At 38.1% G+C, this 27,456-nt stretch overlaps 2 protein-coding genes across 5 annotated transcripts; both read left to right on the top strand.

Annotated features, from left to right (window-relative positions):
* The first annotated feature begins 5,341 nt into the window (after positions 1–5,341).
* LOC113077325 (retinal guanylyl cyclase 2) lies at positions 5,342–17,868 on the top strand. 2 transcript variants are annotated; one of them, XM_026249755.1, is made up of 20 exons: positions 5,342–6,394; positions 6,953–7,254; positions 7,808–8,183; positions 8,289–8,373; positions 8,498–8,612; positions 8,887–9,006; positions 9,908–9,991; positions 10,121–10,297; positions 10,515–10,671; positions 10,792–10,941; positions 11,108–11,256; positions 11,794–11,957; positions 12,032–12,224; positions 12,671–12,845; positions 13,456–13,554; positions 15,083–15,177; positions 15,904–15,989; positions 16,067–16,155; positions 16,403–16,438; positions 16,539–17,868. In XM_026249755.1, the coding sequence occupies exons 1-18, from the start codon at positions 5,578–5,580 to the stop codon at positions 16,152–16,154; spliced, it is 3,432 nt and encodes a 1,143-aa protein (XP_026105540.1). In that variant the 5' UTR covers positions 5,342–5,577; the 3' UTR covers position 16,155; positions 16,403–16,438; positions 16,539–17,868. The 2 variants fall into 2 exon arrangements, with proteins under 2 accessions (XP_026105540.1, XP_026105541.1); XM_026249756.1 differs by lacking the exon at positions 16,403–16,438.
* A 621-nt stretch (positions 17,869–18,489) lies between these two features.
* On the top strand, positions 18,490–26,441 carry LOC113077308 (uncharacterized). 3 transcript variants are annotated; one of them, XM_026249745.1, is made up of 8 exons: positions 18,490–18,812; positions 20,282–20,354; positions 21,216–22,182; positions 23,350–24,173; positions 24,580–24,853; positions 25,076–25,134; positions 25,359–25,433; positions 25,549–26,441. In XM_026249745.1, the coding sequence occupies exons 3-4, from the start codon at positions 21,253–21,255 to the stop codon at positions 23,359–23,361; spliced, it is 942 nt and encodes a 313-aa protein (XP_026105530.1). In that variant the 5' UTR covers positions 18,490–18,812; positions 20,282–20,354; positions 21,216–21,252; the 3' UTR covers positions 23,362–24,173; positions 24,580–24,853; positions 25,076–25,134; positions 25,359–25,433; positions 25,549–26,441. The 3 variants fall into 3 exon arrangements, with proteins under 3 accessions (XP_026105530.1, XP_026105523.1, XP_026105516.1); XM_026249738.1 differs by having other exon boundaries at positions 25,332–25,433; positions 25,583–26,441; XM_026249731.1 differs by having other exon boundaries at positions 25,332–25,433.
* The last annotated feature ends 1,015 nt before the right edge of the window (positions 26,442–27,456 follow it).

Here is a 27,456-nt window from a genome sequence, read left to right as displayed (position 1 = left end):
TAAAATTGGCTCTTACAACAATGGTTCAAAACATATTTTGGTGCAGAGAAATGTAAAAAACACGTTCTTTGTGAATGAACCATCGGATCTTCTGCCATAAATAACTTTTTGCATTCCACGGGAGACAGATTTCTAAGGACACGAGGGTGAGGGTTTTCATTGTTGGATGAACGATTTAATGCTGATTTACACAAATACAGCATACATGTTGTGTCCATGTCATACACACATTTTAGTGTATTTATACTAACATGATTTTACTATGATAATGTATTAATCATTCTGTCAAACTTTGATTAACAAAATTTATCTCTCTCTGATCAGAGGTAAGAGGCTTGCGGTTGAAGCTCAGTACAACACAGCCCAATCTAACTAATCTGATTAACTTAAAATGGACTCCTATCAATCATGAGCTAGGGTGACACACACAAACACACACACAAGTGGGCCTAGTGAGATCAGACAGTCAGCAACAAGTTAAAAGTCTAGGGCAGGAGCCAGTCATGACTGACCGAAAGCCTTTAAGTGTTGTGTAACCTCCACCTCTTGACACCATTTTGACCTTGATCAAGACACTCATGCTATAACACGTGATGTTCTGTAAATTAGGCGATAAAACTTGGGAATGAAAGCTTAAGGGTAGATAAAACAGACAAAAATATGTCTGTCTTCCCTGTCAGGCACATAACTCGTGCTGCATGGTGCAATAAAGTGAACTTTGTTTCCAGTGGTTTATTAATATAAGCCAGCCACATAGTGTTTAATAGTGCTGTGGTCAAAGCTAGTATTGTCAGTGAGGTCCTTCTGTTAAGAGCATTAATGGGGGCAATAAAAAGGAAATATTTAACTGGATCAAGTGAAAGACAGTAACAATCTAGAACTCAACAAATCATTTACTTTAAGAGAAAAGAGTGGTGCATAACATACCGTTCAAAAGCTTTTGATCAACTTCATGAAACTTTTGATCAACTTCATGCATTTTTGCTGAATGAAAGTATGAATTTATTTTTAAATATCTTACTGATCCCAGAATTCTGAGCAGCAGTAGATTCTGTACATATAAGATTCAACCAGCATAGAGAGAGAAAACCCATTTCATATAAATAACTTTTTCTGTGGCTTTTAGCAGATAACTTTATTGTAAAATCTAATAATATTCTTCTTTCAATTTTGTATTTGTTTTATGAGCATCAACATCAAATTTAACCTTAAATCTGTAAATAAATCTTTATTTGATAATTCCAACGGAACTTTTAATGGGACTAATTGTGGTGACTAATCACCATCAGCTACTGTTATGTATCTATTTGCTGAATTATTTATTGCCATTCTGTTTAACAAATTAATATTTCAAATTTTGGTCAAATGAATTTGTATAAATTAGTTTGTATACTTTTGAATAAAGGTCTGAGTGCTGCTCCAGTCCTGGCTGGAGGACAGCTCAAGGATGTTGTCAGGATATAATCTCCACAGGTTTTGACCTTGGAGCGCTTACCACTTCACAAGTGCTGAGTGACCTCTCCCAGCTCCCAATCTCTTGTTTCATGTATCTCCATCCTTTCATTTTTTTGAATGCTGCATCTTGTAATATTTGGTTACCATGTAACCTTTCTTTCCAGTTTTCTGCAGAAGGCCTTTAAGCACTAATTTGTCTAATCTGCAAATATCAGACAGAAATTTAGCTTTTTAGTCAAAGTAAACTTGAAGAAGAGTGTAATAGGGTTGTGCTATAGGACACAATGTCACAATGAACAAAGAGGTATCCTGTTTAAGGCTTCCTGGGAACTCAAATCTCCTTTCACCTGTTGGGAGCTCCAAGCCAAGCTTATAAACTCAAGAAAGAGCAGAAAAGAAGGGAGGAGGCACATTGACACTTGGGATTTTTTAATGTGACATGAGGACACTTTAGTCATGTCAGTAGCTTTACAAAATCTGTTTATTCAATCTTAACAGTGGGGTTTCTTTATTGAGGCCACATGAATAGATGCTAGATACTAGATCATTTATTCTGGTTGCTATTATCTGACACTTTTAATACAGGAATAATTCCTCAAGGCTGACTGTGTCTGTTGCAGACATTTTGGGTGTCCAAGAGGACTGCCATATTGGCAACATAAACAAAAATTAGAGAGAGCACCCAAGGAAACAAAATGGAGCAGGACAGTACAAGTTCAATCCGTAACGTTTGTTGGCTCACTGCTGATCCCACAAAGCCATGGGATCAAATCCTCAGCTTAATTAGAAACCTTCATACAACATTTCTGTTGTAATATCTGTCATGACATTGCATTAAAAATTAAATAATCAGACAAAACTATCCATTTAAAGTTAGACTATAAAAACTGACAGTGGTTAAAAATAATTAAAAAATAATTAAAATGCCTAACGTTGTGACTGGAAGTGTCAGTATTTAAGTGTTGTTATTATATCTACTTAAAATTGTTAGACATCTTGAATGTTGCTGGGCCACAAGCTCATATGCACACTGAGGAAACAAAATGCCTTTTGCCATGTACTGTATGTGTGGATTATAGGCTAAAGAGTGTTAAGAAGTCACCGCTTGGATTGCCGGCCTGCCCCTCCTTTCTCCTCTGCTCGTTCCTTGTCTCTTGCCGTCTCTCTCTTTGTAAATCTGCCTATTCCCAGTTAGACCCAGGACTCAGAGACGCTCTTGTTCCAGTGGCTTCCTCCATTAAGCTCTCCAGATTGGGGCAGGACTCAGTCCAACAGAGGGCCTCCAACCTCCAGGGACCAAAAACCAAAGATCAGCCTCTCCATTTTAAAAAGAGAAAGGTGGATTTCTACATCTATATTTTTTAAACTATGCTTTTTAAAGACGATAAGACAAAAAACGTTTTAAAAAATTTTATTTTTTATTTTTTTTTAATCTCTTTTGAAATGGAATATCTGTCTTTTCTCCACCTTCAGTCTGAACTTTTACATTTTTGATTCAGATTTTTTTATTTCTCATTACTATTTCCTCTGTGGGAGTCCGGTTCTGGTCCCCCTATGGTTCTTCTCAGACTTTCTGTGTTCTAATGGGACGAGAACTCATCGTGGCTCTCAATTAGCCACACTTGCCAGGTTAGCCGATCTTTTGCTCTTTTATTAGCAATCCTTTATTAAGGGTAACAGTAGTTTCCAATATTGAATTTGCTAGAGTATTCCCTGAGGCTTAAAGGATTAGGACTTCCCTGAGGGATGCTAAGTAATCTTAGTCTTGGTGACTAGAAATATATGTATATATATTTTTTACATTGTATTAGAGTTTGAAAAATAATTTTATTTCAATATAAATGTATTGTTTTATTCCAGTATTTGATCTGTTAAACTTCACAATTAGTTTCATTATATTATTATTACTTTGATCAAAATTCAAAGTAATTTACACTAGTTAACTTTATTACTCCTACTTAATGAAATGTTTGCCTGTATCAAGCTACTAAATGATGTCAAATTGCTAATTATGCTAACTCAGCTAACATTCAAAGATATGGGTCTTTGTTGATAAAGAAATAGCATTGAAATAGTATTGTCCATTTACTGTAATGTTTCAATCACTTCACTACTAAACACACTACATACTTTATACATTAATAAATGCCAAAAATAGCTATATAAATATGTGAAATTCCTTTAGATGATAAAACAACTGTGCTGTAATGCTGTACATAAAAACTGACTGAATACATGGGGAGCTATGGTGTAACTTCTAATATCACAGACAGTAAAGCTCTCAAACACAGTAGCGTGAGTCTGACAGCAAGGTCCCGTGCAATCCTCTGTAATCCTGAGTTATTTCAGAGCTGGACAAAGGTCCAAAGAAAGAGAACAAGCCAGACCTAGAGGTTAAGAGGTGAGGGGGTAGACAGGACATTTATACAGAAGTCAGACAGATTGTTGAAAACATGAGTTAGAGGATGGAGAACAAAGAAAAACATCCAAGATCAAAACTCTTGACAGGTCAATAGAGTGATGATGGTGTAAAGAGATAAGGTTGATTAAGATTAAGATTGTTTAAGCCTCACGTTATTTGGCAGTTATTATGGCCAGGGCAAATGAAGGCAGAGCTCTTTAATTGTAATCTGCTTGCTGCTTGCTGAGCAATGGATAGAGGGAAGAGAGGGAGAGGGAGAGAGGGAGGAATGGCAGACAGCCTGGTACAAGTCATGTGACATTTCACCCCAACTCTACCTTTAAACACAGATGTCACTTGAGTCAGGTGAGGATGTGTCTGGTCAGCTGATCAGACCAAGCCTGGAGTCAGATATAAGGGCCCGTATTCACAAGACATTTTATCTTACCACTAAGAGTTCTCCAAAATAGCAGTAAAAGTTTTTAGCTAAGATTCGTCTCTTAAAACCTATTCACAAAGCTGCTGGGACAAACTTTACTAAGGAATAGAGAGAAGTCTTAAGCTAAGAGTAAGGGGCGGGGTTGACCTCGTTGCTATGGATGATGTCAGCGTGCGTACTAACGATGCACACAGTGATTGGCTGATAGTCTCTGTCAGAGATTTATTCATAGAAGTGTTGTAGAGCACAATGTTGCCACATTCAAATAAAGATTTTAAAATGCAGGCTAAGTGTCACTAATTAAACGAGTTCAGCTAATTGTCTGCCTCTTACATGTGTGCTTCTTGGAAACAGTTAGTGAATATGCATCCTTTTAATTAACAGAGTAGAAAAATCATGGCTGATAGAGATTGATGCAAACATTAAATTAAAAGAAAAATAAATCTGGTCTCAAGAACAGCTGTTATGTCTTGCCCAACTGGTTAATGAAAACAAAGACATAATCATTCAAAATGTAGAGTTGGGATAAGCTCCAAAACCAAAGGCGATACCTTTATAAAAGGTTATTATCATTGAATGCTTGTAAACTCTGTACATTCAGAGCCAGATTGCCGGCAACAGCCATTTTAGGATATTTTGTGGCTTGGTCTTATTGACTTAGGAGTCCTCTTCACTACCCCTAATCTTTCACAGATTTAGGAGCTAGTTTTAGAGCTAAACACTTTGTGAAATAAATTTAGGAGTCCTAAATTTAGGACTCTCCTAAATTGGTGAGTTATGATCTACATTTATCCTTAAGATGTTTTGTGAATACGGGCCCTGGGCCCCTGACCCTTATGCTGATGTTTGAGCCACTGTTACTCTCACATCACTACTACATAGAGCAAACTAAGTTAAAAAAGATATGCAATGTATTGTATGAAATGTATTTATACTTAACATCCCAGTATAAATAATACTAACTTTTTCTGCTCTGTTTTCATCCCTTGTCTCCCCCCCCTCCCCCCCTCTTTCCCTCTCATTCACTAAACCCTTATAAGCTGTATTTCTCAAATACATATGCACACATTTGCTCCATCTCTAAAACAGACAGTTATGGCTGGTAATTGTGTTATAGTTTTGGGCTAGTGCCCCTCAGTGGGTAGAACCCAAATCGAGAGCTGGGGGTTTTGGGTGTGTTTTTTTTTTTTTTTATCAAAATATAATATCCACACAATACAACACAACATCTCTCAGTGCCACCTGTTCTTTCACTGTCCCTGACAACTAACAGTAAAACAAAATGAAAATGGATGTCCAGAGAAACTCTAGCTTTCTTTGCCAGTCCCATCACCCACGATGGCAACAGTCCTCTGCTGGAAAGAGACGACGGAAACAAACCTCCAAGCAAAAAGCAAAAAACCCAGATGGCTCGTGGAGGTCAGTGTCCTCGAGCCCAGTGCTCCGCAGCCACAGCTGGTGGGGGAACTGTTTTCTCCTTCCTCTAGTCATGCTATCGTACTTGCCCTGTGAGGCCTGGGGCACCACCTTCAAAATCGCCATCGTAGGACCGTGGGCGTGTGACCCCATGTACTCCAAAGCCCTGCCAGACCTGGCTGCACGATTAGCTATGAGCCGAATAAACAAAAACCCCGACCTTAACAAAGGCTACTGGTATGAATACACACTAATTAATGAGGATTGCTCAAGCTCGAAAGCGCTGGCACGCTTTGCAGAGCTGGAGGGCTACGGATCGGCCTTTCTTGGACCGGCGAACCCTGGCTACTGCTCTGCTGCTACCCTGCTGGCAAAGAACTGGAACAAGGGCATCCTGTCCTGGGCTTGTCTGAAGGCTGACATGGATGAGGGAATGTATCCCACCTTTCTGCGGCCGCTCCCGTTGTCTTCTCGTGTGCTCTTCTCAGTGCTGCGCTTTTTCCGCTGGGCTCACGTTGGGATTATAACAGCGGAGAACAACATGTGGGAAGCGACTGGGCATGAACTTGCAGAATCCCTGCGTGCTCTTGGTCTGCCAGTTGGTGTGGTTGTTACCATGGAGATGGACAAGGAGGGGCCACGGCGAGCCCTGAAGAAAATACGGGAGACCGATCGAGTGAGGGGTGAGATCTATGAGTTATGTCCGAATTAAGCTTAAAAATGCAAATATGAATTTAGCTCAGTGACACTGAATAAAAAACTGGTGTAGAATTTGCTAGTAAATTTCACAAAGAATGACAGGGAATTAGCATGTAACACATTGAATTAAACGTATAATTTAAAGACTGAAAATTTTGTAAAACATACTCCAAAAAACATCAAAACATTGTTTTACAGTGTTACTCATTTAACAAAAATGAGAATCCAAAAAAAGACAACACGATAATTTTTATTTGTTTCAGTTGATGTAATCTACTTCAGGTTTACTGAGATAGCCTCTTATGTTTCTACATAGCGCCATTTGACAACACTGTATAGCACCTTTAAAGATAGGTGCTATAAAAGTGGTTCCCTTACGATTTCGAGCCCTTTTTATTTATTTTTTTGAGTATATAATTTTGTGTGATGTCTCTCCATGTGTTTTAATAATTATTAACTTTAACTTATCCTTTAATTTATTCCTCAATACTGTTTTCACATTCCCTCAGTCTTATCCCTCCCTCTTGATTTTCTGTGTGCAGTTGTCATCATGTGCATGCATTCCGTTCTGATTGGTGGAGAGGAACAGTATAATTTGCTAACCACAGCAATGGACATGAGAATGATTGACCGAGGCTACATCTTCATTCCATATGACACACTGCTGTATTCATTGCCATATAAAAATGCGAACTATCCAGTCCTGGCCAATGACACCAAACTGCGACGAGCTTATGATGGGGTCTTGACAATAACCATGGACCAAGGGGAACAAAGCTTCTATGAGGCCTTTAGTGCAGCACAGGAATCCTATGACATCCGTACCAGCACACCAGCTGAAGAGGTAACACAATCGTTCTGAACTTCCCTTAGTGTTTCAGAATTAGAGGTATAATTTTAATGTAATTTGTGTACAATAAGACATTTTCAGGTTGATTTTTTGCTCAGCTGAGTATCTGTCTTGACTGAACATGATTAACCACAACTAAAACCACTTTTAGAAAATAGTTACTTACCTGAAACTGAAACTGAAAATATATATATATATAAAAAAAACTTCAGTAGAAATAATTACTTCTGTAAATAACTTCTGTTATTTCAGCTTTTTGCAAAGGCGACATTTCTCATTTTTATTTAGTATAACTATAATAGCTAAAATTTAAAATAAAAATACTTAAAGTACAATCAAAATGAAATTGAAATACAAAAATAAAAACAAATAAAAAAAACTTTACATAATTTATTTCTGAATAATACTAAAAAAAACTATTAATAAAAATATGCTTACTTTTATTATTTTATTAATACATTTTCTTAGTTTGAAAAATTGTTTAGAATCCCAATCATGGTCTTATTTGTTCTATATTTTTGTGGATGTTTTTTTTCTTTCTTGGCAGGTCTCTCCATTCTTTGGGACCATCTATAACATGCTCTATTATACAGCCATGGCTGCAGAGCAGAACCGAGTTGCGAATGGAGGACGCTGGGTATCGGGTGATGCACTGGTGAAAAACGAGGGTGGATTTGAATTCAATGGCTTTAACCAGCAGATATCGGCAGGCACTGATGGAGAAGGAATGCAGGTCCGCTACGCCGTCCTGGATTCAGATGGCTCTGGGTCCAGCCTACACCGCACTCACATCCTGGAAGCACCACACACGTATGGGAAATATGGAGGGTTGAAGTACTTGGGGAAATCGATTCATTTTGCTGGAGCGTCTCCGAGAACTGACTCAAACTGTTGGTTCAGTCCTTATGTCGCTTGTAGTGGAGGTGAGAAAGCAGAAATTCTTGTACCATATCAATTTTATTACAATATATTTAAAAGCGTCAACATCACCACTGATTCTGTCCGTCGTTCTTTTCCTTTCATTGCAGGCTTGGATGGAGTGACCCTTTTCTTCCTCCTTCTCTTGTTCTGTGTGTTGATAAGTGCAGCAGGTGCATGTTTTCTCCATATAAGGTACACAATTAAATTGGTTGAGTTGCAGCAAATCATCTTGTATTTAATCACTTTATTGTATTACTGATAAACAAATAAGCATATTTGTGTCTATGTGTGTGTGTGTGTGTGTGTGTGTGTCCAGGAAACATGGGCAGGGGATATTCGGAGCATTTGGTGGAGGAGGAAATGGAAGCCCCACTAAGATAGTACTGACACTGGATGACTTGGTCTTCATCAACACTACACTCAGCAGGAGGGTCAGTCACATATGTTCTCTCTTCCTTCATTTCTCTTTCTCTCTGTCTTGCTCATAGACTTTATCCATGTCTCTCTCACTGTCCATTTATCTGTGTGTGTGTGTCTGTAGAAGCAGAATGAGCAGAGTATGGCAATAATCTAAATTAATTTAATAAAACTTTAGTGTGTGCTCTGCTGCATGTGTGATGATACTTAATAGGACTTGCTCTCTCGCTCGCTTCGATTTTTGTCTATGTCTCTCACATTCTCAGTTTCTCTCCATTCTGTCTGTAGAAGCTGAATGAGGAGAGTATGGTGAAGAGTCAACTAGATGTTAAAACCCCTCACCGCTCAGTTTCAGGTCGCAGTTACATTACATCGACTCCTGAGACGTCCAATGTTGCTGTTTTTGAGGTGTGTGAAATGTGAGCTTTTTTTGTTTAAAGACATACACTTGGGTAAATTGTTAGCATAGTGTTTTGGGACTAAATAGCAGAAGTACTTTATACCAGAAGTAAAAACATCCTCCAGTGAATTGCAAGATATAAAATAATTTTATTTCACAATTCTGGTTTGTTTTCCTCACAATTTTCCAGTTATAAACTCACAATTGCCACTTTAAAACTGCCAATTGCAAGTAAACATCTTAAAATTCAGACTTTTTTCTCAGAATTGCAAGTTTATATCTCGCAAAATGAATTGTCTGAATTGTGAGACATAAACTCAGAACTGTGAGGGGAAAAAGCCAGAACTGTGAGATAAAAAGTTGCAATTACCTTTTTATTTTTTTATTGATGGCAGAAATAAGCTTTCGTTAGGTTTTCCATTTCTCACTCCACGCTCACTAATGAAAACATAAGCTGATGTGTCAACTTTTAAAAACCTGTTCATCACTGCAGGCAAACTACATTAACAATCAGATTAGAGGAATGTTGCATAAATTAACCTGTATATTAATATGAACTACATATGGCCGTTGTTTGTACATGAGCTGTTGTGGAAAAGTATTAGTAGCTCTGCAGAACTTTCACAAAATTCTACACTTCACTTGCTCCTTGCATGTTTGTTTATAAAACTGGACATTATACTAAGTAAATTATAGACATAACTGTCTCATTACATTCAATAAAACCAAAGTACGGATAAAAGTGCAGTACTCTAAACTCTATTTAAACCATTTATCTTATTTAAATGAAATCCATAAAATTCTGCATGTTTTCCTCTAAATTCGGTGCCGAAATGTTGAAACACAAGGTCATCAGATTCTGTGTGAGCCTGTGGAGATGCGTTCAGTTGTTTTATTCTGTGCTGTCAGGGTGACTGGGTCTGGCTGAAGAAATGCCCTTGTGAAGATTCTGTTTCAGAAATCAGTGACAGCACTCAGACCATCTTTATAAAGGTAAGAGATAAGTGAATGAAAGTTCATCATTATTTAGCTTACAAGTTCTGGACGGGTTTTTAAACTAAATCTGAACACTATACTCCCCATCCCACCCTGTCTGCTTGTCCCCCTCTCCCCTCACTCTAGCTGAGAGACATGCGTCATGAGAATCTGAACCTGTTTCTGGGTCTGTTCTTGGATACTGGCATATTTGGCATTGTTACGGAGCACTGCACCAGAGGCAGCCTGGAAGACCTGCTCAACAATGAGGAAATGAGACTGGACTGGATGTTCAAGTCCTCTCTTCTTCTTGACCTGATCAGGGTGAGGAATTGAGAAGGCAGAATAGCTCAGTTAACAAAGGGTTAAATGAAAGCATAGATGAAGGTATAAGTAAAAACAGCTCAGTAAAATATGAAAGAAAATGTGTTAAAGAATGACTGGCTGTTAACTAATGAACTGTTAAGGATGTCACCTGCTCCCATCTCCTCATGCTTCTCTGTCACTTTCCCTCTGATTCCTTTTTATCTGTTCCTGTCAGGCAATGAAGTACTTGCATAATCGTGGGATCGTTCATGGACGCCTGAAGTCAAGGAACTGTGTGGTAGACGGTCGCTTTGTTCTGAAGGTTACGGATTATGGCTTAAATGAAATCATCAACTCTCAAAACATCATCCTGGAGGACACCAAACCAGAGGGTACGGGTAAACATGTGGAAACAGCTAAAACATGAGATGAGAAACAGGACATAAAGGCTCTCATTATCTCTTTTTATATATTCAGTCTTTCTGACTCGGATCTGTGTATATTTGGTACAGATCAGTTTTGGACAGCTCCAGAGATCCTGCGGAATCCTAAACTGAGGAAGAAGGGGACGTATCCAGCTGATGTGTACAGCTTTGCTATTATCATGCAGGAGGTGATCTCTCGCTGTGCTCCCTTCTGCATGTTGGATATGCCTCCTGAAGGTTAGACACCCTCACATACCAAGACATTATCTCATTCCACTCAGGTTTTCACCTGGTTAATGGACCAACTAAAGATGGCAATGATTTAATGGAGTTGGTTTGGAGCCATGATATGAATACAGTGTTCTAAGACGTGAATACTCAAGTTGTGTATGTCTGTGTGCAGAAATCATAGATAAGGTGCGCTCTCCTCCACCGCTGTGCCGACCCACTGTGTCTGTGGATGAAGCACCGCTGGAGGTGATTCAGATCATGAAGCAGGCCTGGAGTGAGGAGCCTGACAAGAGACCCACATTTGAGGAGATCTTCAGACAGGTACACCCTCTTTCTCTCTCTCAAACACACACACACACACACACACACACAAAGACAAAGGTAAAATTTAGCATTATTTTCAATGCATGCAATTTCACTAGTTCACGCTTACATATAATTAGCTGAGGTATGGTATGCGTATTTGGCGTGCTGTCCGGGGAAGGGCTCCGAGCTCGGGAATTGCCCGAAACTAGAGTACCCCCCCTTCCCCGTATATTGTAAAGTGAACTTGAAGTGAGGAGATGGGGTGGAGGAGGGATGCTGATAAACCGTCAATGGATAGAGGTAAGTCAGCGATATTTATACTGTGGGATTGATTACTTGATTGTGGTCCACCTGTGATGATTAGGCTAAGTATCTGACGCGCTCCTCCCGAATCTTCATTGATAATTACATAAAAAAAAGCAAATTAAAAAAACACAAAGACTTTCTTTCCAAGAATTAAAAAATAAAATAAAATTCACTATATAAAATATACAGAGGGAAAAAACAGCAACAAAAATCTCCTTTTTCCTGTCCCTTTTTTCTAACTTGCAGTTTAAGAACGTGAACAAGGGAAAGAAGACAAATATAATTGACTCAATGTTAAGGATGCTGGAGCAGTACTCCTCAAACCTGGAGGATCTGATCCGAGAGAGGACTGAAGAGCTAGAGGTAGAGCGTCAGAAAACCGACGCTCTTCTAGCCCAGATGCTGCCCAAGTGAGTCTCACTTCAGATGTTCAGATATCTTTCCACATTCCTTTTGTTTCTTATAATGCCATTCTGTCTTTCAGATCTGTGGCCTTGGCATTAAAGACAGGGAAGCCAGTGAAGCCGGAGCACTTTTCAGATGTCACACTGTATTTCAGTGATATTGTGGGTTTTACCACCATCTCTGCTCTGAGTGAACCTATCGAAGTGGTCGATCTGCTCAACGACCTCTACACACTCTTCGATGGGATCATCGCCATCCACGATGTCTACAAGGTTTACATTTTTTATCCTTCTCTTGAAATGTTGTGGAAATTGAGTAGATTCTTTCATGATCAGTGATGAGTTCAGTAAAAGCTACAAAAGCTGTCATTGGGTGGTGCCCTTTCAAAAGGACCAAGGTACGCCTTTGTGCCTTATTTAACATGAAATGGTGCAGATTTGTGCAGTAAAGTTGCATATTAGTATCTAAAGTTTACATATTAGTATCAAAAATGTATTTATTAGTTCCCTTTGAAAAGGTTAACACACCGAGAGATGATCTTTGAGTGAATCTTTTAATAAGACATTCTTTAAAGGTTTTTATGTTGTGAAGGAATAAATGAAAATAATAAATGACTTATACAATATTATGTAATTTGAGATAATATCTATGGTACATACAAACATTCCACATTTCACATTTTTGAAACAGTTTTGCATTTCACATTACATATCAACAGGTAGAGACTATTGGTGACGCGTACATGGTGGCATCAGGGGTCCCAAACCGCAACGGTAACCGTCACGCAGCAGAGATGGCCAACATGTGTCTGGACATTCTGCACTGCATCGGAACATTTAAAATGAGGCACATGCCTGACGTCAAAGTCAAAATCCGCATTGGACTCCATTCTGGTGAGAACCGCAAAAAAGCACACAAACACATATACAAACAAAATTCAAATGTCTGGGGTTTGAATTTTTTTTGTCATGTTTTTAAAAGAAGTCACTTGCTCTTTATTTTATTAAAATCAAATAAAGTTAAACTTTGTGGCAGCCTTGAATCTCTACACAGCAAACAAAGCCATAAGAGACCCAGAATATTCAGAGTACAGTTCAGAGTACAGTACGCTATTCAAAGTATAGTACGCTTTACGCCCTTAAACTACTGTATATGCATCATCTCACAACGTTAAAAATCAAACACATAATTACTCCTGTGGATGTATTTTTAATTGAAAAAGATGGTCTTGCCTTACATCACCAAAATGAACATTGTGCTAAATGTAAAAACTTATTTACACTTGATCCTCTGATGGCTGTGTATTCCTAGAACAAGTGAAATGTAAATCCCGGGCATCATCCAATTAACAGTTTCATCCAATTAGTGAGCATGCCATTGGCTCTTTCCCCCACCGTACAACTCGGCAGAGATCACATGGTGCTCACACAGGGGTTTCTGACACAACATGTAATTCTATGCAGTTGCTAATGTGCTAACTTATTATTCATGTGTATGTGACAGGTCCAGTGGTAGCAGGTGTAGTTGGGTTGAAGATGCCTCGGTACTGTCTGTTCGGGGACACAGTAAACACAGCCTCCCGAATGGAGTCCACAGGGTTGCGTGAGTACACTTATGTGTTTAATATGTATATACATCAGCACATGTCAGATAGTTACAATGTTAGCGCTTGTGGTTGTCTCCAAAGTCGTGATTCCAGGAATTTGTCTTTGGCTAAGGATCAGTTTGAAGACTAGTTTGTGTGTGTGCTGAACAGTGAGTGCATGTCAGTGAGAAGCTCAGAGGGCTTAAAGTGCAGAGTTCCCTGTAAGCTCTTAAGAGTATAAGCCAAATTAGAAAGAAAATTCTGCTTTAAAGCTAATGTCCTCTTAGAACTCGGGCTCTGATATCACCCTGAACTGTCTCACCTTTAATCAGACCTTCTGCCTCATCTATCCCAGAACATTTTCTTCAACCCTAGAACAAGTGCCAATATCTAAAAAAAAAAAAGGCTACATAAAATGTATTGGAAGTGACAGTAAATACATTTATAATATCACAAAAGATTTATATATATATATATATATATAAAATGCTTTTCTTTTTTCTTAATTTTTTATCATCAATAAATCCTGGAAAAATGTATAACAGCTTCAATAAAAATATTAATCAGCACAACTTTTCCTTAACATAATAATGTTGAATAGGTTATATTAGAATTATTTCTGAATGATTATGTGACACTGAAGAATGGCTTTGTCATTGTAGGAATAAATTAAATATTTTAATATGTTAAAATAAAAAAGCAACATTTCATAATATTAATGTTTTACTGTATTTTTTAATCAAATAAATGCAGGTTAGGTGAGCGAATGGGACTTCTATAAAAAAAAAAAAAAAAAAAAACTTTCTTACCCCAAACTTTTGAATTGTACTGTGAATTTTAGAGTTGAAGTACCTAGAAATTATTATTATACATTTTATCATATTGTACAAGAATGGTTTGTTTTCATATTCAGACAATTTGTTTCAAATTAAAGATGTTTTCATAGATTAAGCCACAGAGGTCACGCATAGTGATGTGATTTCACCTACGCAATGAAATGACTAAAACACAGTTGTCCAGATTATCTGATTGCAACAGAAAGTTACAGAATGTCTTGGGTGATGTAAAATGCTCAGTGCTTCAGTTTTAACTAGCTCAGAGTAAGGGTTGCCAGGTTTTCGCAACATATCCCCGTTAAAAATCGGTTTCCGGGGGTACAATACAGATGTTTTGACGGGGTTCCCCTGGTAAAATCCTCATTCCAGTTGATAACTTTCACGTTATTGATTAGTTGGGTAGTTTTTCAACCCTCGGACATGAAAAACAACCTGCAGCAACAGTGTTAAAGTATGCTAATTCCTCGGCCGCGGTCTTGGCAACACGGCTCAGACTGGACAGTCTTGGACATACTGCCATCTAGTGGTTTCATATGTCATTACTTCCAAGTGGAATTCAGCATAATATGTTCTTGATGAGTCTGTATTAATTCACAAGAGACCAGTATGGGCAATGATCAAGTGGTGTTCAATTTGTAACACTTTTTATTGTAACATTAATTAATTTACTATGTCTTTCTTTATTGTTTTGCTGTTCCTGTTTCTACAGCTTACAGAATTCATGTCAACCAGAGTACTGTTGATGTCCTGAAGAGCCTGAAACTTGGTTACAAAATAGATGGTAGGGGCAGGACAGAGCTCAAGGTACGCAAACATACACACACACACACTAACAGGTGTTTATACAGTTCAGGCACTTTTATGACTATATATATATGCACAACTATGCTCTAAACAGATAGCCTAATCATAAATAGTAAAATTATCATAAACCAATTCAATATTAGCTGTGTGATTGTTATGATTATATAGTAGATACATATTTCCAGAAATGCATCTGTTTTAAAGTTCTGGTGCAATTTCCAGAACAATGTTGTCCCTAATACATTCTTATCAAATGTTGATCTTGTTTATCAAGAAGACAACAGTGTCAGTGAAGACCACACTTGAGAGGGAACATGAGACATGTTGTGTGCAGATAAAAATCAAGACAAACGCCTCTTGAATGCTAGCCATAAAATTAACAAAAGAAATAAAAAAAATTAAAAAAAATGTATTGCAAAAAATTTAATGTTCTAAATTGCACAATAATTTTCACCACAGAATGTAATTACACACAATTCATTCTATGAAAATTACACTATTGCAAAAAGATTCATGATTTTCAGGAAAAAAAGACAAAAATAAATGAATTGTCATGCTGCACATATGTCCTTTGTCAGGCATTGTTAGTGAACAAATGAGGGTGAACATGTTTTAGCATTTGCCAAGAAACCTCATGGGATTGCACATGACACTATTCAGTATTGTGTTTAATGCCTCTAAAATGTCTTGAAGAATATAATATGAGCTTCTGTCATTCTCTAACAGGGTAAAGGTGTAGAAGAAACATTCTGGTTGGTTGGGAGAGAAGGATTCAACAAGCCATTACCTGTACCGCCAGACCTTACTCCTGGGTAAGAAAGAAACCAGTTCTATCACTAAATGATGTCTATAATCTAGAGATTTGATCATTTTTAATGTTGCCACAAAGGGCGAGCAACCATGGTATCAGCTTGGATGAGATTCCTGTGGACCGGCGGCAGAAATTCCTGGATCGACAGAAGAACATGGGGAAATGAGGTACAGAACAGAAACGTTTCAGTTACTTCAGTCTTTTTTTTTTTCAGTTTTCTGCTCAATGAATCAAAGAAAGTGTTTAAAGTTCACTAATGCAGTTACTGTTGCATTTATACACATGTATATCTACATTTCATGTCAGAGCAACTTGAAATGCCAGTTCACCCAAAAATGAAAATTCATTTTCCCCTGTGTGGGACACAAAAAATATATATTTTCTAAACTCAGTGGGGTCTTTTGTTTTCCACAGAAGAAAGAAAATGAAACAGGTTTGGAAAACATGAGGGTGAGTAAATTATGACATAAGTTTTTTTTTTTTTTTTTTTTTTTTTTTTTACAACTTAAGGTTGTTAAACTTCTGTACCCATGCTGTTCTGTTCCAATAGGTTGTGATGCTCATGTTTCTGCACCAGCCTATCAAATTTAGGAGAAAGTGGGGCAAGGGGATGAAAGGGGTGGATTGAGGTGTTCACCCCCTCGGTTACCCTTTTCCGCTTTATTCGTTCCTAAAAAGAGTGGAAAAGCTCACTAAGACATCTGACAAGAAGCAAAAACACTTGAACCGAATGCCAACTCATCAAAACCATCAGCTCAACAAGACGGCATGGACCAACTGCAATGGATGGTCACAGAGGACTTTTTTAGAGGACTGTATAGAGTTTATACTGCAGTTCATCTAATACTAAATTAAAGATACTGCTGAGATAACAGTTCATCAGGACAAAAAAATGAGAGCAGCAACACAAGCTTCATACATCGCTGAAGCGATCGCTCCAAGTTAATCCTTCCACTTCTGCTGAGAGATTTTTTCTTTATTCTATTGTTTATATATACATAAAAAAAACAAGCAAAAACAACAAATTGGTGGTGCTTGTTTATAATGGCACCTGTCAATTTAGACATAATTCAGTGGAAATAATGCCAATAATATGTTGATTTAAAATGATTTAAAATACCGTGTTAATTTTATTTGCTAGCGATATACCAGGCTTTAAAAACTAGGCGTTAGTTCAAAAAAAGAACTTCTTCACATTCTTCACATTTTCGTTTTTAAAAATGCTTTCATTCAGTTTAATTTCATGTGGCACTGTTTGGCCTTTCTAGAAGGTGAAATGCATTCAGAAGAGTTTTCACAGCCATGCAAACACCTTTCAAATCCAAGATTATATGGCAGACAATTATTTGTGTCTTTGAGTTAAGAATAAGAGATACATTAAAAAGGAAACTCGTAAGCTGAGACCACTGATCCATAATAGAGAACATATATAGATCAGTGGCTGAGACTCAAATTTTCAGGTTTGTAATAGCATGGCACATAATCCTGATACCGATGCATGATATACCCTGATGTCAAACCCTGCTTCAAAGTCCTGACATGCAGTTTATTACCAAAGAGAAAACTTGTCAGAGATTTATCCAAAGATTTCCTCAGCACTACTTTGCCTGCTCATACACTCAGTAAATGCATGCATGCCCTAAAAGGGGCATAATACCACATGACAAGAGGCAATTTTGAATGTGTGGTCTGGATATCTTCATTAAGATAGGAGGGTTCTGGCGCCTGTGGCTGACTGTCCAGGATGACGTTCTGTCACCTGATACCTAACCCACAATCTGGGGAGCTACAATCACAGCAGGATGTAGCTGAATTTCAATTGCAGTCTTGCCATTTTATCTTGTTGTCTGTGATTGTGTGAATAAAAGCTGATTTTAGTGAGTGTGTACAATCTTTCTTAGTAATTACTGTATCCATGTACTTATTTAGCTCCATATAAGCAAGTGAACCAACACCAAAAAAGGTCATATGATTTCCTCATTCATCATAGCTTTTGTTTGTTTGGAGAGTTTCAGATAATGTGTCAACACAAAGTCTTCTTCATGCACGTCCGAGTAAGAAATATAAACTACAAACTTGGATGTTTCTCCTAAACTTTAGCAAGAGTTGTGTGTTGACAGTGTGGGCAAAATAGTGTTAACACACAAGAGGCAAAATATCCTAGTGTTCATTTTGCCATGATGGATTATTATTATTTCCCACATTTGAACGAGCTGTACATCCGTGTGACTTTAAAAGAAGGACAGACATCACTGTTTTGCGTGAATATGTCAGGGCTAATATGACTGATTGATAAAGACGTGCGGAGGATTGGGTGTCAACTCGCGCTCGGGTGACTCGAGTAAACGGAGTCTGAGCTGAATTATAATTCGCCTAGAACTAGGACATGGTAGCTCCGCCCATTTATCAAGTAGCAGCCCTCTGATTGGACAAAGATACGCGAGTGAGGCGGAGTCCACGGGTGTGTCATGAAGCGTGACCAAACTATGATTGGCTTTCGTCTCCCTCTATCAGAATCCGAATAGCGGCTCCTAGAGCCAAACCACATTTTACACATTAAGGAACTGTTTCTGGTAAAGTGTTGCTGATACTAACACAGGATAAATATAGTTTTAAAAACCGAATAAGTTTAAATGGTCTTTCAAGAAAGCAAACGCCTTAATTTGACCAAAGAGAAATAATTTCCTTATGTTTTATTTTAAATACTGTGTTGATGATGAAGCTCTTTCTTTGAATTAAGACGAGCACAACTGAGATTAAATCGACGGAGAACTCACTTGACATGCACTTCACGGACCGCCACGGACTACTACAGTAACATAAGGTAAACCTCGGGAAACATGAAATGTGTAAATCATGTCTGATATATTTAACCTGAAATCTGAATTAATGTCGTCACCTCCTATTACTTAACGCAGGTTTGTAACAACAGTTGTCTACTGTGCCATCCATGACAGGTGTAATATTTTGCGGGGGGATACGTGGCTTAATAAGAAGTCAGATTGATAGGTTTATGGACATGCGCATCTTTCTGTATTGGCCCGTTGTGTCAGCACGCGCACATTGCTGCTGTCACGCGCGTGTGAATGCTCTGTTTGTCTGCATGTTGCGAGGGCGCTAACTGCTTGGCAGCGCTCCGCTCAAACTGTTCCGCTCTTCCCCAACCCCCGTCGCACTGCTCAGGCTACGAGGGCGGGGCCAGCCCAAATAAATGTGGGGAGGGGGGAAAAAACCGAAGACAACAAACCTTAAAAATGTAGGCCACGGCGCGTGACCCAATTCCTCATGAACAACACAGCGAGAGTGAATGTGGAGCACGGTTATTATCCTTCACGCCCGGCACGATTCCAGGGCGGGTTCTACACTGTGTGTTTTTCTCTCTGTGCCAGGCAATATACTAGCGAAGAAAGAAATGTTACATTTAATCAATTTACTGTTATAAATGACAACAATGTATCAAAAGTTTTTATTGTGAGTATTTTTATGTCATGACGCATCTAGTTGACACAATACATGCAAAGTCAATAAAATAGGTATTTTTTAATATATATATATATATATATATATATATATATATATATATATATATATATATATATATATATATATATATATTGTTGTCTGAAACCTGCAATAAGCCCTGAAATCTCTATACTGACCATAGCCCTCCATAAACAGGAAATATTTAAATCACATCTGTGCACAGCATGAACTTATAATCTTTTTTCTTAACATTCAAGCAATTTTGGGTCTGTGTGTGTGTGTGTGTGTGTTTTATAGATAATGCTTGGGGTGTGGTTGTGAGATACTGGTGCTAGATCAGAAAAAAGAATCTTCCATTTAGGTATAGCCTGTGGGCTGACCAGGTGGTAAACTGCCTCTCTTCACCTGTTGATTACACACGGGGAGTGAGCCAGTGTCAATTTCACTAGGTGTGTGTTGTGATCTGAAGTCAGGGTGGGCTGGGCTGTTCCAGGCTTTTGTGTGGCAGTATTGGGTATTCTTGGTTTTGACCATAGTGAATACAGAAAGAGAAGACTGTAGTGTGTGACAGATATTTTGTTTTGGGCCCCCTGGAGAAGGCGATCAGTCTGAAGCTGACCTACTTTTCTCCTTTACTCCATACCTGCAGAGCTATTTATACCCATGGCACAGGGTTACAGGAGCAACTCAGACCATCTCTCCCCTCACAAACGCACACATAGACACTTTCTCCAGTGCTCATACAGTTATGTGTACACATCTAGTACCATCTCAGAGTTTTTTTTTATCTTCTTATTATCATTTTCTCAGCCTGGCCTGTGGAGAGCAAACCCACCCACCCACACGGGGTGAAATCCACATCCCCTCAAGGAGTGCAGTGAGGGTGAGTTGTATTCTTTTAAAGGATCTGGTCCCAGTATACATGTGGAAGCCTGTTTCACATATCAAAGCATGAATGCCTAATGAATGGCTTTCCGTTTAATCTATGTAATAAGCATCAACCCACATCTGTAATTATTTGTTTGTCCCAGAATGTTTAGAGACGGAATTACAGTGTTGTTGAACCATAACTGGGTTATTTATCACAAAAGAAAAATTCATGTTGATTCTTGCGGAGTTGCAAAATGAATGCTTCAAAAGGTATTCTGGGTTCAATTAAAGTTAAGCTCAATCAACAGCACTTGTTGTGGCATTATGTTGCTTACCACTAAATAATAAAATAAATATTAAAATGTGCTGTTTCTTTTTTCTTAAAAAATAAAAAATCTAGGTTACGGTAAGGCATTTACAGTACAGTGGAAATGAATGGGCTCAGTCTGTGAAGCTCTAAAATACCTACTGTTTTAATCGTAAATAAAATGTAAATACACAGGAAGTACTAACCTTTTAAAATTGTCTCCAATTGTACAGCTCTGTTGCTATACCAACATAAAGTTGTAAATCATAAAGCCCTAAGGCAACTGTCTTTATAAAATTAAAAGCTTCACATTTCTGCTTTTAAAATTTGGCTTCATTTACTTCCCTTGTAAGTGCTTTCCTTTTTTTTAAAGAAAACCAGGGATGAGTCTAATTTTTTTTTTTTTGTGGTAATTAACATTTAAGGTGTGGTCACATTTACTTGGAGAAACTGTTACTTACTGTTTGGAGAAATATTCTTTCTTAAATATTCTTAAAAAATAATTACAATCAAAACTAGTCCTTACTTAAAGAGCTGATATTTTACTGATTGTATGTCTCTTTATAGTCACAGGAGAAGAAAGCAGCATTGTGCAGTCAAAGGGATGGAGGACAGGAGGCACTTGCCTCCAGATAGAGGTGGCAATGCCAAGCGCTCCGCCTCAGCAGAGTGCAACACAGAGGATAGAGTGGTCAGGAAGGAGCAGGGTGACCCTGAGACCTCGACACAAATGCGTGTGAGAAAAGACGATCTCTGTGTTGTCCCTCGCAAGGTGCCTCGTTTCCAGTATGTGGATTTCCCTTCTCTGCACCAGTGCATCCAACAGCTTTCCGTGCCTCCGCTCAGCGGTTGGCTGGGATCCTGCTCATTGACAAAGGCACCAGACTATAGGCCCACCAGTCCTAAGGATAAGGTTCCCAAGTTTAAATATGTGGACTACCCATCTCTCCACCACTGCATTCAGCAGCTGTCCGTGCCACCTTTAGAAAGCTGGAGTGCAGGGCTGGTCAGGTTTAATGCAGAGGGGAAACAGGACGATTCTGGGACTGTGAAGAATAACTTAAGGAAAGAGGCAGGAGATCAAAACATCGAGGACAGGAATAGAGTAACAGCAATTTCTTTCCCAAGAGACACACGCACCTCAGTCTCAGGTAAGGAGGAGAGGCCTCAACACGACTACACCTCAGAGGTGCCACAGAGGTTAGAGAAAGGTAACGCACCTCTAAGGTTCTGGGCTAATAAACCAGAAGCTGCTTTACAATCCGATTGCAGATCCAGGTCAGAATCTGGTTCTGGATCTGATAGTGATGCAGCAGTGGCGAGAAACGACAGACCATCGGTTATTAACATGGTGTACACAGATAAGCAGAAGCACTGGACAAAGGCAGATCAGCTGGAAGAACAACTGACCTCTCCTGATTCAGTCGGACGGGTAACGTGGAATACCCTCCCAGAGTCAGTCTGCCCATTCTGCCAACAGATGTTCACAAACCCTGAGCAGTTCAGGGCTCATCAGCGGAGCCATAGAGATAAGGTGACTAAAGTTACCTGTTAAATAAACCAACTATTCATAGACAATGATTAAACCTCAATTTCTTTTGTGACATACACAACTATATTCTCTGTATGTAAATTAAAGTGTTAGTTTACCCAAAAAATGAAAATTCTGTCATTAATAACTCACCCTCATGTCGTTCCAAACCCATAAGATCTTCGTGAGCTTCGGAACACAAATTAAGATATTTTTGATGAAATCCAAGCTTTCTGATCCTACATAAACAGCAACATAACTACCATGTTCAAGCCCAGAAAAGTAAGGTCATCATTAAAATAGTCCATGTGACACCAGTGGTTCAACCTTAATTTGATGTATCTATGAGAAAACTTTTTGTGTGCAAAGAAAAAAAAAAGACTTTATTCAACAATTTCTTCTGTTCTGCAAGTCTTCGATGTGTGAACCAACCTCATTTATAAGCAGAAGACACTCGCTGCACATCAAACAGTCTTTGTAAACGTCTGCAGATTTTAGGAGAGAGTATGCCATGAATTTTTTTGTCTAGCATTTTTGTTGTTGTTGTTGAATCAAGTTTTTATTTTTGTTTTCTTTGTGCACAAAAAGTATTCTTGTAGCTTCATGAAATTAAGGTTAAACCATTGATGTCACATGGACTATTTTAAGTGAAGTGACGTGTGGTCAAGTATTGTGTCCCATACTCAGAATTTGTGCTCTGCATTTAACCCATCCAAGTGCACATAAACAGTTGTGAACACACACACACACACACACACACCCTGAAAACACACCTGGAGCGGTGGGCAGCCAACACTGATGTCCCTACTACCTTTCTGGGCCTTGATTGTGGTATTTCCATTGCTGTCTATCCAAGGTCAGAAAGCAAAATAAGATATTTTGAACAAGGTGAGTAACTAAACAATTTCTGGTCCCCATTCCACAGAATTTTTTTTCTTTTTCAGTAAGGGGCCAACAACTAATTACCCACATTCTTCAAAATATCTTCTATTCTGTTTAACAGAAGTAGTTCATACAGGTTTGGCCAAATTTTCATATCTGGGTGAACTAACACTTTTTTAGTTCCTTTTTAAGTAATTTGTTACAAGGTCTGTGGTCACAATTTTTTAAAAAAAAATTTTTTGCATTCAGCTTCATTATTTTTAATAAAAAATCACAATGTGTTCACAGAGACCAAACTGATCTGCAGAAGTACTGAGTGAGAACTGCTTTTGGTAAACAGTTAATGCCACATCAAATGGAATCGTATCATCAGAGGCCTTCTTGTGTTGTTACCGGCCGAAGTGGTATCGCTGACGGGACTAGAGGGAGACGTTTGGGTTCAGACCTTAGGAATTGGACTGATGTCTAAAAAGACAACTGAAAAAAACGAAACAAACAAGCATACAATATGCATGCACATACAGTACTCAGAGTATCCAATTCATGTTTCAGAATAGGTCAACATTTACTGCCCTATATAAGGACCATTAAATATAATGGGGTTTCAGCTCAAGATGGGATTAGAACAAGATTTGTGGTCTCTTCCACACATAAAACAGCGTGTTTACAGGGGTGGGTGAAGCTCGATGGACTGGTGCATAGGAGGATGAATTGTATTACATATATGTGTTCCCCACACTGTGTGCATAGTGGCAGGCTAAATACTTAGCTTTGGGTGCCTACAAAATAATGACTATTGTTAATGCTGCACAAACAAACAGGCTTGTTAATATTGTTAATAGCGTTTTATTGTTTTGTATTTTTTTATGTTTTTGGAAATTAATGTCTAGTGGCTTCGAGCTAGTAGCTTTAAATCTTAAAAATTTGTCGCTTGTTTTCAAGTTTTTAATTGTGTAAGTAAAGTTTTTTTCATACAGAAATAAATGTTTGACTTTTCAGTACAGGCATGCCCTCTGCAAGAAAACCTGTTTGACAGGTTACCTCTCAGGTTCTTAGATGAAGTATTTACGCTTTATGTAAACATAAGAGCTAATCCAACATCAACATCTACAGTAAGTAACAAAACTCACTTTTTACATTTAAACCTTGAGTCTAAATGGACTTTTAAATATTAGGGAAAATGTATATTGACCTTTTGTTTATAAACTTTTGCAAGAATACAATACATTTTTATTACAATAAAGTTCTGACCTGCTAAAAACATTTATTTTAAGGACTATGCATACATAACTTCACAAAGTTCAAGTATTTCACATTTCACTGATTTTAAAGAGAAACAGTAACATTAATTGCTTCTTTTATTCATCTCAGAGACGGTTTACACAACAAATTTCAATATATGTTTGTAATGGAATATTATGGGTTATATTATGGACTGTATATTTTAACTCATAGGATACACAAAAAAATTTCAAATCACTAAAGGTTTAGGCTAATTATTATGTGATGAATCTCCAGGACTTTCCAGAGCTCAGCTGTGCTGTGGGGTTTTCCGTAAACAAATGGTGTTGCACATTCATTTTCACGCAAAAGAGATCCACAGCACAGCACACCAAATTTCGTTGAGGATTTTAAATTAATCTCACTCAAACAGATCTCATGAAACGTCCTCGAAGAACCACAAAAAAGTGCGTGAAAAATGAGGGTATAAACCCAAACAAGGAAGAGCTGAGAAGCGTGAGAAAGACAGTTATAAAGTGGAATAGAAGAGGAAGGACAACAATGGGAACTGGTATTTGTTATTTATTAACCATTTTTACGTTTTTAATTATAAATTATTAATATATATATTGTATATATTGTTTTTATAAATTCACAAACATTGACAAATGACTTTCACTTTCACTTTTCCTGAGGAAAGTACGACACAACATGTCTAATAGATTTTCAGTTACTCTTACTGCACATTTCAAACGTTAGAAAACCCAAAAAACTTCTAATTATCGTTCTGTAGGAAATTCACAAGTGTGCGATTTGACCGATGATCTCAGCGAGGAGGAAAGTATTTTAAAGGTGAGAATATTTTTGTGCTGAATACATTATTAGCTTGTAACTATGATGTCAAATAAAAGACCCTTAAAAGCTGCTTAAAAATGGCAGGTCATCATATACAGTAATATCTAATGGAGCGCTGATGGCAGCGATATTTGTTTAGTCATTGGAATAAACTGATCAAATTAGTCACAGTATTTTTTGTCTGTTCTGTAAAGGCGCTTTCTCCTCCCTCTCAAACTCAGTCCATAATAAATAACCAATCCGTAAAGACTTCTGGATCCCAGGAAGATGGAAACAATCTAGATCCCACAAACAAAGTAAGCACTCCATATTAACTTCATTTCATTGTCATCAACTAAATCTGAACCAAACTCATCATAGTGTCATGTAAATCTTTATTAATTTCCACCAATGTCTTACATTTTTCCAAAGAGTTTATGTGCACTTAAACCTGCATATATAAAAGGTAGTGATAAACTGCTTCAGTGCACTAGATGCCCAACCACTCAGCTCCTCTGTGGCTCCTGCCTTTACCCCTGCACTTCTGCTGCCTGCACCAACAAGCTGTGCCCCCTCGTCTCCACACTGCTAACCTGTGAAGTGGTCTCAGATCCAAAGAGCAAAGTGCTTGGTTGTCCAATGTTCAGAGCCTGTCCCAAGTGCCATAATCTGATTATGCATGAAGGAGGATGCAAGTTTGTTACATGCACATCATGCTTTCACAGGTTCTGTTTCATCTGCTTGCAAGATGATTGTAGCAAGGATAATGCAAACTACTGGAATCTACATTGCACAAAGCCGAGAGCAGAAAGACAGAGATTTATGTCACCACAAACCTGAACAGAGATCCCTCCCAGGGTTGAACACTATTGTCTAAAATAAAAATGCAAGATTTGTCAATTGCAATACAGAAGTAATCAGTAACACATTTCATAAAATGATTCAATATAAAAAAGAAATCTAACATTGCAATGATCCCATCTTTCTCCTGTGCTTTGAATCTATGCCTTACACCTGACTGACTTGGTGGACTTTGGTTTGCAGGAATAACAACTCAACAACTTCAAAAACCTTTTACACTGATTACACTGGCTGATTTGTATCCATGTAAAACACATTTTAAAATGCTAGGCATCGTACACTTACCAACTTTGTAAACATGCGGTTTCCTATGAAATTTGTCAACCAAATCTGGAGACTGGTTCTGAATTTCTGCAACTAGCATCCACTTCTGCAGACTGTAAATCAGAGGGAAATTGGGACAAAAGTCTTGTAGTATATTTCAGCCTTTCAATTATTACATAAACTAAGCTCATTTTTTTATCATCATGACTTCATCTCATGTTTTTACAATTTCATGCCATTCTTCTGTCATCCTCTTAGCCCGTTAATAAGGTTTTGGGTACAGTACAAAATAAAAACTCTGCTGACAGTTTTGAAAAACATAGAGTCTATTGACAGGATCTGGTAAAGAGACTGGATCCAGTATTCGGGTGTGGAGATTCAATCTAACTGTATTCATATTAAAGTCTTGCACAACAGAGCATTATCCAGATTCAGGGTCCTATTGTCAGGCACTTTAAATCTTAGGGAAAGAAAGATATTAAGGTACAGTCAAAATCAATTTGACAGATGGGTTTATCCAAAGCAGGGACAGTCATTTCAGGGATAAAATCAGGAACTTAAAGGAATCTCAATATCTAAATTTGTGTTTCAAAGATTAACCAAAGTCATTTGGAACAATACAATGGTGAGTAAATTAATACAGTTTTCATTTTTGGGTGAACTATCCATGTAATAACATTTTGATTCCTGGGGTGACCCTATATTGGATTCATCCTGCAACATATGACTACCGTAAATAGTGCATTTATACAACTGTTGTCATGAACACTGATGGACATTCAATCCACCATCATTTCGAAACCTTATCCCACACTGACCACAAACATAAGATTTCTATCTCATATGAAGGCAGAAGTGGTGTCTGAGTCTCAATATGTGATGTGCACACGCTGCAGATGGAGCAAGTGTACCGCCTTTCTCTTGTATCTATCCTCTAATGGATCTTTGAGATGGTGCTCACGGTTAAAGTCTCGGAGGACCCCAGGACCCCTGTGATTGTTGTTTTGGAGCTTTGGGAAGTTGGTTTGTTGGCCTGAGCTTGAGGATGACAGGAAATCAAAGTCAGAAAAAAGGAAAAAAATGCATTTTTTTGTATAAAACTGTACTCACTGCAAATTAATATCAGCCCCATTAGCATGGAATATTACTTGCCTTGGTTAGTGTACTGGAAGTTCATGTTTGATTGGCAGCTCTCTGACTGCAATGGCTCAGGTC

Source organism: Carassius auratus, chromosome 5, assembly GCF_003368295.1.
Source record: "Carassius auratus strain Wakin chromosome 5, ASM336829v1, whole genome shotgun sequence".
Classification (NCBI taxonomy): Eukaryota; Metazoa; Chordata; class Actinopteri; order Cypriniformes; family Cyprinidae; genus Carassius; species Carassius auratus.
This window is presented reverse-complemented; position numbering and strand designations above follow the sequence as displayed.

Bases quoted from the DNA above. Each gene is read 5' to 3' on its own strand.
- LOC113077325 (XM_026249756.1), top strand. From the start codon at position 5,578: ATGAAAATGGATGTCCAGAGAAACTCTAGCTTTCTTTGCCAGTCCCAT. The intron at 7,255-7,807 runs GTAACACAATCG...CTTTCTTGGCAG, and splicing joins CCAGCACACCAGCTGAAGAG to GTCTCTCCATTCTTTGGGAC. The intron at 13,555-15,082 runs GTGAGTACACTT...CTGTTTCTACAG, and splicing joins AATGGAGTCCACAGGGTTGC to CTTACAGAATTCATGTCAAC.
- LOC113077308 (XM_026249745.1), top strand. From the start codon at position 21,253: ATGGAGGACAGGAGGCACTTGCCTCCAGATAGAGGTGGCAATGCCAAG.